A 15289-nucleotide genomic window follows, 5' to 3' on the forward strand; every position below is an offset into this window, starting at 1 on the left:
TAGTTTAGCATAGTGTGACGTGTGTGATGTGGTGTCATGTGGCACTTCAGTTCACTTTCTCCTCTTTGTTTTTCTCTCCCGCTCCCATGTGGCGCAGGAGATGTCTTCAGTGGAGCGTAGCAGCGCTCCCTCACTGAGTCCCTCTGACTACCTGTTGGAGATCAACAAAGTGCTCCTGGCCATGGCCGACAACGAGTTGCTCCTGAACTCCTCTGAGCTCAGCGGGGGGCTGTACGAAGACTTTTCTAGCCAAGAGGACACACTGAAGGTGGGTCCTCACTCATGTATCCAATAATGCAAATAGTGTCAATTTTCCAACATAATCCCATTTGAATTTAATCATTATTGTTGATATTGGAATTATATTGGAATATTATAAATATCGACGATGCAAACCGTACTACACACTGAAAACACAGGCTAACGCATTGCCAATGCTACGATCAGCATGTATGTGATATCTATTTCATCCAGTAGAACACTGGTAAGCCCCGTGATGAGGAAGGAGGAATTGCTTGCTGATATTGCACCATTAAAGGTTAACATTAGCTCAACCTCATTGTTCATCAGACGTGACAAAGGGATCTCGTTTTCGCATGCGGGGAAGCCAGGTACCGTCATGACAGTAAAAATAGGACAGTAAAGGACGACAGTCACCAGCAGCATTCCTGTTGGTGCTAACTAAAAACAGAACTCATTACGTCAATGTCGAGTCGTGAATGTCTTGAAGTAAACATGTATGTAACACTTAAAACCTACCCTTTCCCTGAAGTTACTTTGTCCAGAAACAATTGATCTGGGGCAGAGTGGACTGAAGGTGTTCAGCACTATAAAAAATCAACATGATAAAACCCGGGGCCAAATCTGTCGTTTCTTTTTCTGTCCTTTGAGACGGACTGTCTTTGCCTTTCTGCTGACCAGACAGTCAGCCGCTATAATTGATCTGATTTTCTCCTGTTAATGCACTTAAAAATCCTCCCTGCTGTGGGAACCTTTTAGCCTCTGTTTTAATTTATAGTCTCCCGCATTTCTCTCACTCACCTTGCTGTGTTCCCTTAATCTCGCACTGGTCATTTTCTAGAATATCAAAGAGAATCTGGAGCGTCTTGGCGAGCAGGTCACAGGAATCCACGAGCGCCAACCCGATGCCATTCAAAACGCTTCGTCTGCTGAGGTCGCCCAGATTGGAGACGCCCTCACGCAGCTCAACGCCGAATGGGACCGCCTTAACCGCATGTACAACCACCGCAAAGGGTGGGTGCAACAACTTGACACATGCAGATAACTCTGTAAATACACTCCTCAACTAGTAGTAAGGTGTAGAATAAAAGTTGAATAAGTCTGCCCCAAGAAAATGTCGTGACTGGGGAGAGAAGTGAGCACGTTGCTGTTTTCAGATGTGAGTGAGTGTGACAGGATATGTGGCCAAGGCAGCAGGAACATTAAATGCCAGCTGTCTGCTAGTCAGGAGACAGCAGGAACAGATAGAGATAGATAGAGAGACAGAGAGATAGACCAGAGCACACAATCAGACACACACACACACACACACACACACACACACACACACACACACACACACACACACACACACACTGACCTTGATTACTATCAAAACAATACCTTGGGCATAAACAATCTCATGCCTATTCACATTTTCATTCACTCATTCATTTACTGACACACACACACACACACACACACTGCATGACCTTGACAACCATCAACAATTCCTTGGGCATAAACAGTCTACATTTGCTTAGCACAGTGTGAGCACATGCTAGAATAAACTGGTAGGCTAATTTTGAAGATTGCACATGAATGTGGGAGCACCCCATCTGCAATCACAATAACCTCTGGGCATGATTTAAAAATCAAAAGAATAGAGTATATTTTGTAAAATTGCTCATCCAGAACTAATTTCCTCACCTCCTCTCTATGATCGGATGTGTTGTTCTTTGAAAGGAAATGACCCTCACGCAGACCATCAATGTAATAAAAATCTTGTTTTTATATATACATAAGGGCGTTTAACTAATCAGCCTCTCGGTCTGTGCTGATTTATTCAATTAATGTTAACTTTCCTGATTGCGATGACATTTTCAGGTGTTTAATAAAAGGTCCACCTTGACATTTTTCTTATCAGAAATTGTGGAATTTTCCCTGAATAAACTCGCTTGCACTGAAAGAGACCAGAATTCTTAGGGAAAAATCATAATTTTATTTTGGGTTAACGCTAGAATAGGTTTAAATGCTTGTCAAATGTCAAAGAAATTTACATTTAAAAACATGTAGAGAGGAAGTAATGACACCTACTCAGTTTGGAAAGTAACTTGATACAAAAGGAAACAGTTAAAGGATGGGTTTGTCATTTTCCATTTTTGTACATGTCACCAATATTTGGTGTCTGTATGAACTGTAAAGACCTCTTCCTGCTGCAGGAGTTTTGACCGCGCCGTAGAGGAGTGGAGGCAGTTCCATTGTGACATGAATGACCTCAGCCAGTGGCTGACTGATACAGAGACGCTGCTGTCTGAGAGTGTTGGCCCTGACGGACAGCTGGACCTGGACTCTGCACAACAACATCAAGAGGTCAGTGAAAGGTGAAGGAGCGCGTGGAGGTCGGAATATTGGTGTTTTCCACACAACATTAATTTGTAATTGATGAAGGGCTCACAGCATATAAGTATTTCTATATTTTCTACATATGATTATGATCTTATATAGTTATCTTTCATTGCATTCTACCTCTGTCATTATAAGAGCTAATAAGTGGAATATAGACTCATATGTTCCCATATGTTTACAAGCCCAAGGCAATGTTATTACCTTTCCAGGATGCAGTGGTAATATGTTTGAAATATAAGCGGCTACATGTTTGAGAATGTTAGTCAGCAGATAATTGCATTTGGTTTCCCGAGGGGATATCTTTGTGCTATTCTGTACCTGATAAACAAACCCCCTGCACATCTAACTGCTCATTATGCAGAGTGACAAAATGGAGAGAAATGAACTGGAGAGGAAGATGAGAAGGGGCCTCTGATATTGCTTTGTTTGATTACTAAAACGGGCGATTTCATTTCCAATGGGAATTAAAGTCTCCGGAGCCGCAGCATTATCGCTGACAGCACCACCGCCATTAACACCTTTTATCAGTGTGGTTCACAAAGTTCCAGCTGCACTCTATCTGTCCGGCTCCTCTACACTTTTTCACCGTCTCTGAGAATGAGATGAAGGATCAAGTGGATGGGAATTGAGAGATCAATTAGCTGACTCACCCTTTAGCGGACTTTACAATCATTCACCCTGCTTTTCGGATCTGTCTTGGCAGGTTAAATCTCTCTTAGTGGAAGTAGAGATTTGGCAGCTTAAATCTTGATGTGCCACAAGTCATGCCAATGTGTCAATCTGAGAGATGGAGTTGAGCCGGGGGATTTGGCCCTGAGTGATCTGGCTTATGCTGTTTGATTGATCCCCGATTCCACCTTTTTGTGTTTTTCCCCCCTCTCTTTCCCTCGTGCTCTCTGTCACTCTTTTATACTTATTCTAGGAGCTCGAGGAAGGTCTTGCCAGCCACCAGCCTGTCCTGGCCTTACTGAACCGCACTGGAGAGCAGATAATCGGGCAGCTGTCTTCCCCTGACGGATCTCTGCTTGAGGAGAAGCTAGACGCCCTTGGTCATCGTTGGAGAGCTGTCCACTGCCAGGCCTTGGAGAGACAGCACAGGTAGTTCATTCTGGGAAACATAAAGGATGCTACATCTGATCTTTTATTTTGCACGTCACGTATTCATACCTATCTCGGACATTTCATCTATCTCCGGTGAATACTTTGCAAATTCCTGCACAAAACTGTACAGTCCTTTTTGTCTATTTATGATTCTGGACTTGCAGTACTTGCTCTTTATGCTTTGTTATATATTTATACTTACTATATTTATTGTAAGACACCTAAACACCAAAGTTAATCCCTCGATTGTGAAAACCTACTTGGCAGTAATTCTACTATAGAAGAAGACGGAGAAAGAAAGAAGAGGAAGAAGGCATACTTAATTAATCCCCACGGGGAAAGTCTATGTCTCTAACTCAGTTATTTTTACACTTTAACACTTAGTCTTACAGTATAATGTAGCACAGAGGTTAGCGCTCCCTCTCCATCACTGACAGTCTTTGTTTCTTTATCAGTGTTGGCAGGTTAACATTATCAGTGTGGTCAATCAGTCTATATAAGCAATTTAAATGTAAATTTTAGGATTAGGCCAGCAACCTGCAGGAAATGAAGATCCTAATCAGACTAAATAAGGTGTGTGTGAATGTGTGTGTGTGTGTGTGTGTGTGTGCAGGCTGGCTGGAGGAGACCCAGCCCTGTCAGAACTGGTCAGGAGACGAGACGAGCTGGCTATATGGTGTGAGCAAGCAGAAACCGCTGTCACCTCCTTACCCGTCACTGCCACTGACAAAAACCTCAAAGAACTCAAGGTACAGCGAGGCTCAGAATATGCTCAAGTCAGTGCCATCCACAGAGGTGCAGAGATTTCTGTTCCTGCTCCAGAGCTGGATAGGCTCAGTTATTTTTATGGCCAGCACCATCTTTGTTGCATTTTCCCTTTGTTCTTTGTTTGCTTCACTGTACTCACAAGTTGCTCCCTGCATTCAATCACAAGAAAGAAATGTTCAAAGTCGGCAAACTTGCACAGAAATAACCTCACTCTCACATGTCTCGTTCTGAATGATGCATTTTCCTTCAGAGAAATACAATCGCTCATTGTTTTCCTACTTCATTCCTTCCAGACAACAACCTCAGCCAGACTTTTAATCAGTTGCGAAGCAGTATAATGAATGATGTTGTGCTGCTGTGTTACTACAACATCACCAAATCAATCTCTCTGTGGGATCGAGGGTCAGCGCAACCTTCTTTTTTCCTTGCAGGCCCTCGCCGAAGAGATGGACGTGCAGAATGAACGTCTCGGATGGCTCAACAAGCACGCTCCTCAGATCCTGGCCAGTCCGACCGTGAGCCCTCAGAGCAGAGACGAGCATGTTGGCAAGCTGAGAGCCATCAACCTCAACTGGAGCAAGGTACCACCACTACATCCAAACTCATACTGGATTTTCCGCAGTGGTTCAAAAACCATTTTCTTTTAGAGACCCCGTTTTGATAATTTAGGAAACTGATGATCCATGAGAGGGTGACAGATTGTTTCTTGTGAATATTGCATGAGAGATGAGTTATCCCGTTTTGGTAACATATTCAGCAATTCTTCCTCTTTTAGATATTTTTTAAATTTTTAAAAGTCATACAAACTTACTAGGCTTCATTTTTCATGGCTTCAGTGTTTTCTCATCTGTTAGTTCTTTGGTTGTTTTAACTGGGCTTTTCTAATGCAGGAAAGGGCTCTTTAGGAGAGAGTGATGGCTCTGTCAGTACAGTTTGTTTTAATTTTTCAGCATGCCCTTATTCTGGGAAATGTGTATCTTAATGATTATAACAGTAATCAAAACCTGAAGAAGAATAATTCCATTTAGGTTTTGTTTTGGAAATTAATTAAATGCTGAGATATGAGCCTTCTGTACTGTTTATTTAAAAAAAAATAACAGCTTAGAGTTCAGGGGACCTTGCGGCTCCTTGTTTAGCTTTGATAAAGACCCCTATGGCTGGGAACCACAACGTCTTCTGTTCTCCCCAATCATTCTTTGCCCCCCTTTTCCTCTGTAGGTAACCCATGAGTTGTTGGACAAAGTGGGCGAGGTGGAGGCCAACCTGCAAAGTCACGCTCAGTTCCAGGACAGGATGAACAGACTCACCGACTGGGTTGTTGTCACGCACCAGACGATTGTGACCAGAGGCCTGACCCCTGGCCAAGCACAGGTAGATCATTTGAACAAGTCATGAGAACCAAAACACCTAAAACCTCACAGGAAATCTTTTTACCCCAAGGCACAATGTGGCGCTTAGAATGAGTTCTTGCCTGTTCTAGGCTCTGGAGGTCTCCATGAAGGACAGAAAGAAGGACCTGGAGGACCTGTTGGCTCATTCGATAGATCTACAGAGACGACAGCAGCTGTTACCTCAGGAAAAGGTTCCAGTTTACATCGTAATACGATTAAAAAAAAGACACACTGCTAATTGTAGCACATGATTATACCATATTGCACCTTTAAACTGCTAGACAATTTTATTTCCAGTAATTAATTGAGGTTTAATTGGCTTATTTATTAAAAACTGGCTATACTCTTGCTAATATTTTGTATTCAGTCATTAACTATATTTATGTACCATGTGTGTAGGGTAAGGTAGAGCAGCTGGCAGCTGATTGGAAAGCTCTTGATGGTCGACTGAGGGAATCACTCCAGCCACCCATCTCTCCATGGATGCAGCACCAGCACACCGTCCAGCACCAGCAGCTTGGTAAACATACCTAGAAATGTTCTTATTCAAGCTCACAATTTCTCTCTTTTTTTGTATCATGAGCAACATCTTTATAATACATCAGTGGTGTGGGGATGAAAGGACTCTGCAAGGCCCAGTAAAATATAACACCTTTTAATGAGAAAGAAAATGAGATAACAGGAAATAACAACATAGAAATATGTTCTTGTAGTAGAGGTAATAAGTACTCAGGTGGCAGTTGTGGAATTCCTTAGTGGCTCGGTTTGAACTGGAGCATGATGAAATAACAAATAAGAGGTGAGCAACAAAGTCCTGCTTGTGTAACTCTAAAAACGAGCCCTGATGCCTCATCCATCATGATTTAGTGTGATGCCACTAACCCCCCGAGAGCTATTTGACAGCACCTCCTCTCTCACTTTAACATGTTTAATGTTTATTGCATCACTTCCTTTTTAAAGAAGCTCTATATGTCAACATTACCTTTTTATCACCCCCCTGCTCCAGTGTCTGTGGTCCCTTCAGCCGTGCAGATGGCCAGCATGGTGAGCGAGGACCCCCACCACCAAACGCCGCACACGCTGGACACGGTGGCTCCCACTGACCTCAACGAGACGGCCACCGAACTCGCAGACTGGCTCCTCCTCATCACGCAGATGCTTAAGTCTAATATAGTCACCGTGGGTGACACCGAAGAGATCAGGACCACTATGGGACGTCTTCAGGTGAGAACGGGGGAGCAGTTGTGGATGCATTTGTGTGATGAAATTCTTTTCAATGGAAAATTAAATATTTTGTAAGAAATTGAACAGCTGAATACAATCGTATGAGCAATACACTTTGTCTTATTGTCTCTGTGTGTTTATTTTTGTAACATCCTGGCAGGTAACAAAGATTGACCTGGAACAGCGTCACCCCCAGCTCGAGGACATTTTCACCCTGGCACAGAACATCAAAAACAAGACATCTAATCTGGATGTTCGCACATCCATCACTGAGAAATGTATGTACACAGCAGGATGATCACACTGGAATGACATAGAACAGTTAGCTGCTCCAAATGCCCATCACTTAACAATGTCTTGCTTTAAAGTTACCCTCATTGCTGTCTGTTTATGCTCTTCTTGTTGAATGTCTGTCTGTTTCTAGTGGAGAGGGTACGCAGTCAGTGGGACAACACTCAGCATGGCGTTGAGGCACGGCTCCAGCAGCTGGACAACATGATTGGCCACAGCAACCAGTGGGAGGAGCAGAGGAAGGAGGTGAAAGCGCTCATTGGGCACAACGAAGGACGTTTCCACAACCTTCTTCAGCAGTCCAGAGATCCCCTGACTAAACAGCTTGCTGACAACAAGGTTAGGGAAAAAAGTTTCACTGCTAAACTTTCCCTCTGTGTCCTCTGGGTGTCTAATGCCTGTCCTTCCTGAGGTCATTCACTGTGATTCTGGATCTTTGTCATTATTGTAGACTACAAATGTACTCCAGGGACTGTGTCTGCTTACTTTCTTAATAGAGAGCCAAATCTTGGACCAAACTTTACTTTATGAACTATTAGAGGTCTTTTATACAGTCGTATAAGTCTGCACAAGGTGGGAATGAATAAATCACCTCTCTGCAGTATCACTTTGAACCTTAATAACATTCGTACGCCCACATCATCCATCATTTTAATTTGAGATGATGACTTGGCTGAGAGCTTCTGGAGACATATTCTGCCTCATGAGTGTGTCTGATGCATTACAGGAGCAGAACACTAGAGGGCAACTGGGTTTAACACAATCCAGCATGTTTCATACACGGCTATCTGCTCCTCGTTTGTGTGGTCATGTAATGATGAGTAATCGTCCATTTACAATAGTGAAGCGTGCCTTTTTGTTAAAACAACCTGGGGGTCACATAGGGATGACTTATTTTCTAATGCAAAATTAAAAATAATAATCTGGCCTCATGAATAATAGTTGGGTCTTATGTAACCTGCCTGATTAAGTGGAGGTTAAAATAACAATGTCAGATGGCTGAGCCATAGAATTACAATTTTCTTTGTGTTTTTAGTGCTTAAATTTATTTTTTCATTAAGTTTGTATAACAGGTCATTAATATTCTTGCAGAGCTATTCGTCTAACTAAAGCAGACACAGAAAGCAGTGCATGCAAATAAATAATAATTAAAAAATTGTGCCAAAGGGCGCCTTGACAGTGACAAATAACGATGGAGTCACATCCGTCACATTTGCAGTGTCACGATGATCCTAATGCCTCTGTGTTGATTGTTTTACAGGCGTTCCTCCAAGACCTGGGCCGAGGCCAGGCTGCAGTTGCGGCCTTCAATGAGCTGTCCAATCATCTCCTGCAGGAGTATTCGACTGACGACACCAGGAGGATCAAAGAGGTCACCGAAAAACACAACGCTGCCTGGAACAGCATCAACAATAGGTGCACATAAGCTCACCTGCTTACTTGCGCATAGTTCGCTTGTGTCAAATCTGGTGCCAGCTGCTACTGTAGCAAAAGTCATAAATCATGTGTAGTTCTTTTATGTATAGTCAGACATATGACTTATTGATTGGCAGGGCGGGTGACCGTCACGCCCAGCTGGACAGTGAACTGAAGGGCCTGCAGATGTCTCTCAGGGAGCTGGAGTCCTTCCTCAAATGGCTCCAGGAGGCAGAGACGACAGTCAACGTTTTGGCCGACGCCTCTCAGAGGGAAGACCTGTCGCAGGACTCCGCCCACGTGAAGGAGCTGAGGCTACAACTGGAGGTAAATACTGTGTTTGTGTGGAATCTATGCACAGGTGCTAGCCTATTATCTCAGTGTCATCCTTCATTAACGCATTGTTCAGCAGAGGAACTGAGGACGGTGTGTGGGTATGTGTGTCGATGTGTGCGTGTGCTTCCATGCTGGTTTAAGGTCTGTGAATGAGAGGGCGTACAGAGGGCGCGTGAGTGCTTGTATGCATTGAGTGCAGCTCATTGATCCTCTTGTCCTATGCTGCTTAGAAATTCTGTGTGTGTACCATTGTGTGTGTGTGTGTGTGTGTGTGTGTGTGTGTGTGTGTATGAGCTTCCTCTCACTGGCTTGTCATTTACCCAGACCTTCCCTCAGGGATCTGTTGACACACATCATCTTATGCTTTATGTAATGTTTTAATCCTGAAATCACTTCACCTCACCCTTTCAACAGATAAAACAGGCACTAATCTTATTTTTTCTTACATTCTGGTCAAGTTGAAAGGTTTTTTTTTTTTTTTTTTATGTTGACCCTGTCAGTGTTGTACTCATCTCTTTTGGATTTTACGTGAGGGGTTTTCATTTTTACAGCCTTTTTTCAGAAACGGTCAATGATTTGAGGTCTATGTGTGTATCCCAGCTTTCTGCTGCTTTCAGTTAAACTCCTTGACCCTGAGAAAGTGCTGCAGTGTTGTACATCTCTCAGAAGCGAAACCTTAAGTCCAACAACATACTGGTTGTAGAGAATGAAAGCACAAATGGCCACAAGGATTTCTTGGTTTTGAAGCTGGCTGTTAAGGCCTGGCTGGATTTGGTCTCAGTGATACATTCAGATTGTTGGAGAGAAATGGATATAATATCAGGTTTATCTCTCCGTTGCAGTGATCTATATTTGTTTTATTGAAACTAATCCATCATTATAAGCCCTTTCCAAATTTCAAAGGACACAGACTGGATTGGATTTTATTCCTATAAAGTCTGTCAAAGTCACCTCAAAGGTTAAGCGTGCAGTAAATGTAAAACAGTAATTAGGTTTTAACAGAGATTTAATGTAAGTATCAGTCAAACATATTGGTGGACCTCTCTGAATTGGCCACAACCCCGAGGTCTTTAATTTTATCCTCTTATTCCTCTCATTTCCATCTTTTTGTCTCGGTAGGAGTCGAGATTGATGGATGACACTCATGTCTAGGGAGTAGGGTAATGATACAGAGACAAATTCGAGGACGTGTGTTGAAACATCCCCAACTTTATGCACTCACAATGACTGTTCTGCTGCCGTCGAGTGTTGGGTTACTTTAATCACAGTTTTTGGCTACAGGCCATTGTCAATCTCGCTGCTGTGTTCATATTAAGCCCACAGTTGGTGAGTCAGTTCAGAGTCGTGACAAATTCTAATGTGGCACATTAACTGACATTTGGTGAAATTGTAGAGGCTGTATGGATTATGAACGAAACCCATCGTGATAGACTAATGATGGACTGGACCACAGGAATCCTCAGATTTTGTTTAAAGTGTAAACCCTGATGGTTTTTTATTAATAGTCTGTCTGCTGTCTTGCAGAGAGTGCAATGGATATATTGATACCACTTCCTTGTCTGTCTGTTAGATATGGGGCTACATGCAGGAGGTGCTAAACTGAGCTTAGCATATAGACAGGAAAAGAGTTAAACGGCTAGCCTGGCTCTTTCAAAAGTACAGAATTACGCCTTACAGCACCTCTAAACCTCACTAATTGATAGAGCCCGACCTGGCTTGACTTTTGGGGCTGATGCTGATACCAATGATATTGAGTTAGAAATACAGATAAGGACATATCAACTGTTGAACACACGTTTTTTGCACTGATCCCCCAGATGTAGATATCAAACACTTGCTGCTCAGACTGTGGTAGACTGGGTCTTACAATGCATTTTTGCATTTTTTAAACATAGTGTCACAAAGTGGTTAACTCGGATACTTCATATGGATTCAAATCATTCTATTAAAGCATATACACTATTCATTCTGGATTATTCATAGACAGTCTATTGTTTAATAGTTTATCTGTAAACATGTTGGAGCAAATGTGTAAACCCAGTCCATATTGATTCACGACATCGCTGGCACTGGCCCTGTGCAATCACAGCCATTAAAGGGGATAATTACCTTGGTGTGAGTGGTATGGCAGCGTCTGACTAGTTTTCTATCATTTCATGGTATATAATCACCTGACGCTTGGAGCAAATGAGCAATAGTGGCATGTGCAAAGGTGTACACATCTGGAGGAGCTGCTGTTCTCAAGCTCAACTTTTACATGGGTATTTGAATTGTGTATGTGACTGTAATGTGTGTGTGTGTGTGTGTGTGTGTGTGTTTGTGTGTGTATTGACCATAGCAGCGAGAGCAGACATACACACCTCCTGCAACCTCCTAGTTGAGACCTGGTACTGTCAGTCGCGTTAAAGACTGAGCCAACAAAAAAGTCGGACTTGGTTGTAATTCCCTGTGAAGCAGAGTCGATACTCTGTGGAATGACTGAATTGGACGCTGTAGCCAGTTAAACCTTGTCTAAACAGAGCTCTTCAGTAAAGCTCATCGTGATCCCCTCTCCCGGTGACTGTGTGCATACATCCTGCGCGCGAACACGTCCGTAGATGATGATTACTCTAGCTGGCAGCGTAGGTAAGCTGCATGTTGGTTTAAAGGAATTTATTTATGTTCCATTCCCCCGTCTGCCTCGGAGTATCCCTTCATCTGTACAAAGAGACAAGGCGAGCAGGGACCGAGTGCTGAAATGCATCCCACAGTGATGCTACAGTGAATCCACCGTATGTGTGTCAGTTTGTGCTCATTTTAAATGTATGAGTCACAGTTACGGGGGATCCGCCGGTGTGAAGCGTGCTGCTCTCGGGCAGTACAGAAGTTTTTTATCCTCACTTGAAATGAATGGCTCTTGTAGTGCAGGTTAGGAGAAAGAGAGTGTTTTTTCAGCCGCACTTCACCTAAAAGTCAACAGTAACATAGAGAGAACGAATAGGTTTAAAATACCCTCCTGTGCGTAATACCGCGTGGTCAGTAGCTTTGCAGGAGCTGCGCAGCTGCATCCTGATAATCTCTGCTGATTGTGCACTTATCTCTGCTTTTACGTGACTGTCTGCCTCTTTGTCTCTTGATGTCATCTCTCTGGTACTTTCGAGCATCCAACAGATTTCGTTCTCTAAAGATTTAGCCGTTTTTTCTGCGTCGATGAAAGATGCTTAAAAGCCTTTTAGCTTCTCATGACCTTTTTCCTCCTACCTTTCCTCCCACTTTTTTTTTCCTCCTTCAAAATCTGTTATCTGCTCTTTTCCAGCAAGGCCTCCCTCTTCTCAGTTAATCTTTTGAGAGCTGCGTTCGGGGCCACACAAACACGACACACAACAAACCCACCGTAGAGTTCGAAGTGGTAGGAGCAGCTGGGTTTTTTTCTCCACTCTTAATTTTCTGTTTTTTAATGACATCCTCAGTGTTTCTTAACATAGAAACGGATGAGTCTCATAGATTGTTAGAGGATGCTGTAGATCTATGTTATGGCCATCAGTTTTAGAGGACTTGAAATGTGTGAAGAGACACGAGCAATGACATGCAACAGAAGTCTGTATCAAAATCTCAGTGAAGGAGTTGTGAGGCGACATTGTTTTAGTTGTCGCAGACTGAGAAAACAACCATTGCAAATTCCACTAGTCAGTGTTCGTTCGTAAGGTCGACTATATGAAATTTCCGCCCACAGAATATTTTAAGTTTGGTACGGCACGTGGCTACCCATGAGCCTCGCTGCCGTTTCTATAGAAAAACGAGGCCATTCATCAGAGCTGTAGCAAATTGAAAATGCTTTGATGTTGCATTTGGGAATATGCTGAATTCATCCAAAACTGAGTTTCTGCTTGATTTATGCTGCATTAACGAATTCCTACAAAGCACATTTTTTTTTTTTGTTTCAGCGGCACACACATCAGAAAGTGTACGCTTTGTAATTGTACACTTCTTACCAAAATGCTCCTCGTTAAGTTGTCACACTGAAACAGCAATTTCCAAATACACTCGGCTTCGGCACTCTGGATTAAACCAGGCGAGTTTCTTGTCCAATCCGAGACGTGGAAGCGCTCCAAATGACAGTCACTTACATTGCCAAGGCAGAAAATGAATGGGACATTTACTTCCAGGAACCCTGGACGCCTGAAATAACTCCTCCCTCTTCCTATTGTGTGTGTGCATCTACCCTCTCTCTCTTTCTCTCTCTCTCTCTCTCTCTCTCTCTCTCTCTCTCTCTCTCTCTCTCTCTCCCTTTCGCCATCTCTTTTTTGTCCGTCTCTCGCTCATTGATCCGTTGGTTTCCTAGCGTAATGTCATTCCACCTTCACGGCAGAGATAGTATTTGTTGTTACTTACTCTGCTGCCTTGGGTCCGTCTCTCTCCTTCTTTTCTTCTCCGCTTTCTCTCTCCCTCTCCCTGTAAAAGCAGCGCTATGTCTCCCTCTCCCTCTCGTTCTCTCTCTCATTCCCTCTCCTTCTCTTTTTCGGATCAGCGGCAGTAAAAAGTGAACCGTGTACATTCACCGGCTCCTCTTTTCCCTTCCAGCGCAACTCGTGCCTTCCTCTCTCCTTCTCACCGCTTTGCCGGCAATTTCCACTCCTCCTCTCCACACTTGATTTTTTTCCCCTCTTCTCTTCTCCATCTTCCTCTTCACTTTCTTTTTTTCCTCGTCACCCATCTTCTGAATCTGCAGGGTGCCGTCACAAGTGATTTCTTTGATTCTCTTCTGGCTCTGCGGTCGGGGGTTGCGCGTGTGAATGTCCGCGTGGAGGAGAAAGTGAGTGTCTCGTCTTGTCCTGCCTGCCTGCATCATCGTGTGAGTGTGTGTGTGTGTGTGTGTGTGTGTGAGAGTGACTGAGAGAGAGAGAAAAAGAGAGAGAGAGCTTACTGAAGCTGCACTTGCTGTTTGTTGCCTGTGTGTATGTGACGAAACACAGAGGCATGCCGAGCTGAGTACGCTTGCGAGAGTGTTTTTTTTTTTTTTTCTCTTCTCTCTCTCTCTCTGTGCATGTGTGTGTGTGTGTGTGTGTGTGCGCGCATCACGTCAGCTTGGCTGGGGTCTGGTCGGCTGGCTAGGGAGAGCGAGAGGGAGAGGGAGAACAATATGAGCGGGGTAGGGCAGTGCTAGCATGCGGACCAGGAGCAGGCTGCTACAGAGTTGTAGCAGTCTTAAGATGATGGCCATGGTCCGGACCTCCCTCCAGAAAGTGGTGGTCTTCCTACACAGGCTCCAGAGGATGGCCATCTCCTCGCCGCGCTACCAGAAACTCTGCAAGGTACGTGGGACTCCAGGAGAGAGAGCGGACTGGAGGACGGAGAGTTTCTGTTCTTGTTGTTTTTTTGTTCTTCTTCCCTTTTCCCTTCTAAATTCTGTTTTGAACTTGTACTTGTGCGCATTCTTTTACTGATTTGACTTTGTTCCCCAAAAACTTTGATCGTGTTTGGCATGTTCTAGCGTCTGCTTGAGGCTTTTGGATATGATTTTTTTTAGACCATTTTTACACCATGTCGAGGCGGTTTGTGTTCTTGTGTACCCATCAGCTGAAAGTTTTCACTGAGCATGTGTGTTTCTTTTCGATATAAATGACTTTTTTTACTCTCAGAAATGAGAAGCGCCTCACCAAGCTGTCTATCTTTGCCACGTTCATTGTTTCTCCTCTATTTTCAGTCTTTTTTTTTTTTTATTCATGAGTCATTTGGTTGTGAAGACACTCTGTTCCAGCCGATATTGTTTTTGGAACTCTGTCACCTCCACCGCATATCGCTTTAAATATATATACACATACACCTCACTGACTTTAGGACTTTTGGCACTTCTGCCAACAAATAATGATTTCAGCTGTGCATCCCTGTTGTGGTGTGTGTGTGTGTGCGTGTGTGTGTGTGTGTGCGTGCTTGCTTATATTTTTGTCTGTACACTGCCAGTTTTAAAGGGAGTTTTGACTCTATCTGGTTCACGCATAAACAAACTAACAAGGCGGAGAAGAATATGTGTTGTGTTGTTTTTCGAGTGAGTACTATACTGTAGTGTATTTTTAATGTTTGTGAGAAACACCCTGACTGTATGTATGGAAGTGTAAGTGTTTTTAAAGAAGGAGAGGATTGGTGAGAGTTTGGCC

At 43.4% G+C, this 15289-nt stretch overlaps 1 protein-coding gene across 10 annotated transcripts in view; it reads left to right on the top strand.

Annotated features, from left to right (window-relative positions):
• utrn (utrophin) overlaps positions 1-15289 on the top strand; it is a 193325-nt gene that overhangs the window by 56789 nt on the left and 121247 nt on the right. For 9 of the 10 annotated variants that reach the window (XR_003982296.1, XM_030404293.1, XM_030404286.1 and 6 more), the window contains 14 exons: positions 98-268; positions 1082-1254; positions 2442-2592; positions 3551-3726; positions 4343-4478; positions 4929-5078; positions 5716-5868; positions 5978-6079; positions 6288-6408; positions 6895-7112; positions 7273-7390; positions 7537-7742; positions 8665-8819; positions 8957-9146. Coding sequence is in view for 9 of the 10 variants with exons in the window: in XM_030404293.1 (XP_030260153.1) it covers positions 98-268; positions 1082-1254; positions 2442-2592; positions 3551-3726; positions 4343-4478; positions 4929-5078; positions 5716-5868; positions 5978-6079; positions 6288-6408; positions 6895-7112; positions 7273-7390; positions 7537-7742; positions 8665-8819; positions 8957-9146 (2220 nt within the window). In the remaining variant the exon portion in view is untranslated. Of the gene's footprint in view, positions 1-97; positions 269-1081; positions 1255-2441; positions 2593-3550; positions 3727-4342; positions 4479-4928; positions 5079-5715; positions 5869-5977; positions 6080-6287; positions 6409-6894; positions 7113-7272; positions 7391-7536; positions 7743-8664; positions 8820-8956; positions 9147-13408; positions 14447-15289 lie in introns of those variants that run through there. The other variant, XM_030404292.1, reaches the window with a different exon arrangement.

This window comes from Sparus aurata, chromosome 22 (genome assembly GCF_900880675.1).
Source record: "Sparus aurata chromosome 22, fSpaAur1.1, whole genome shotgun sequence".
Taxonomy (NCBI): Eukaryota; Metazoa; Chordata; class Actinopteri; order Spariformes; family Sparidae; genus Sparus; species Sparus aurata.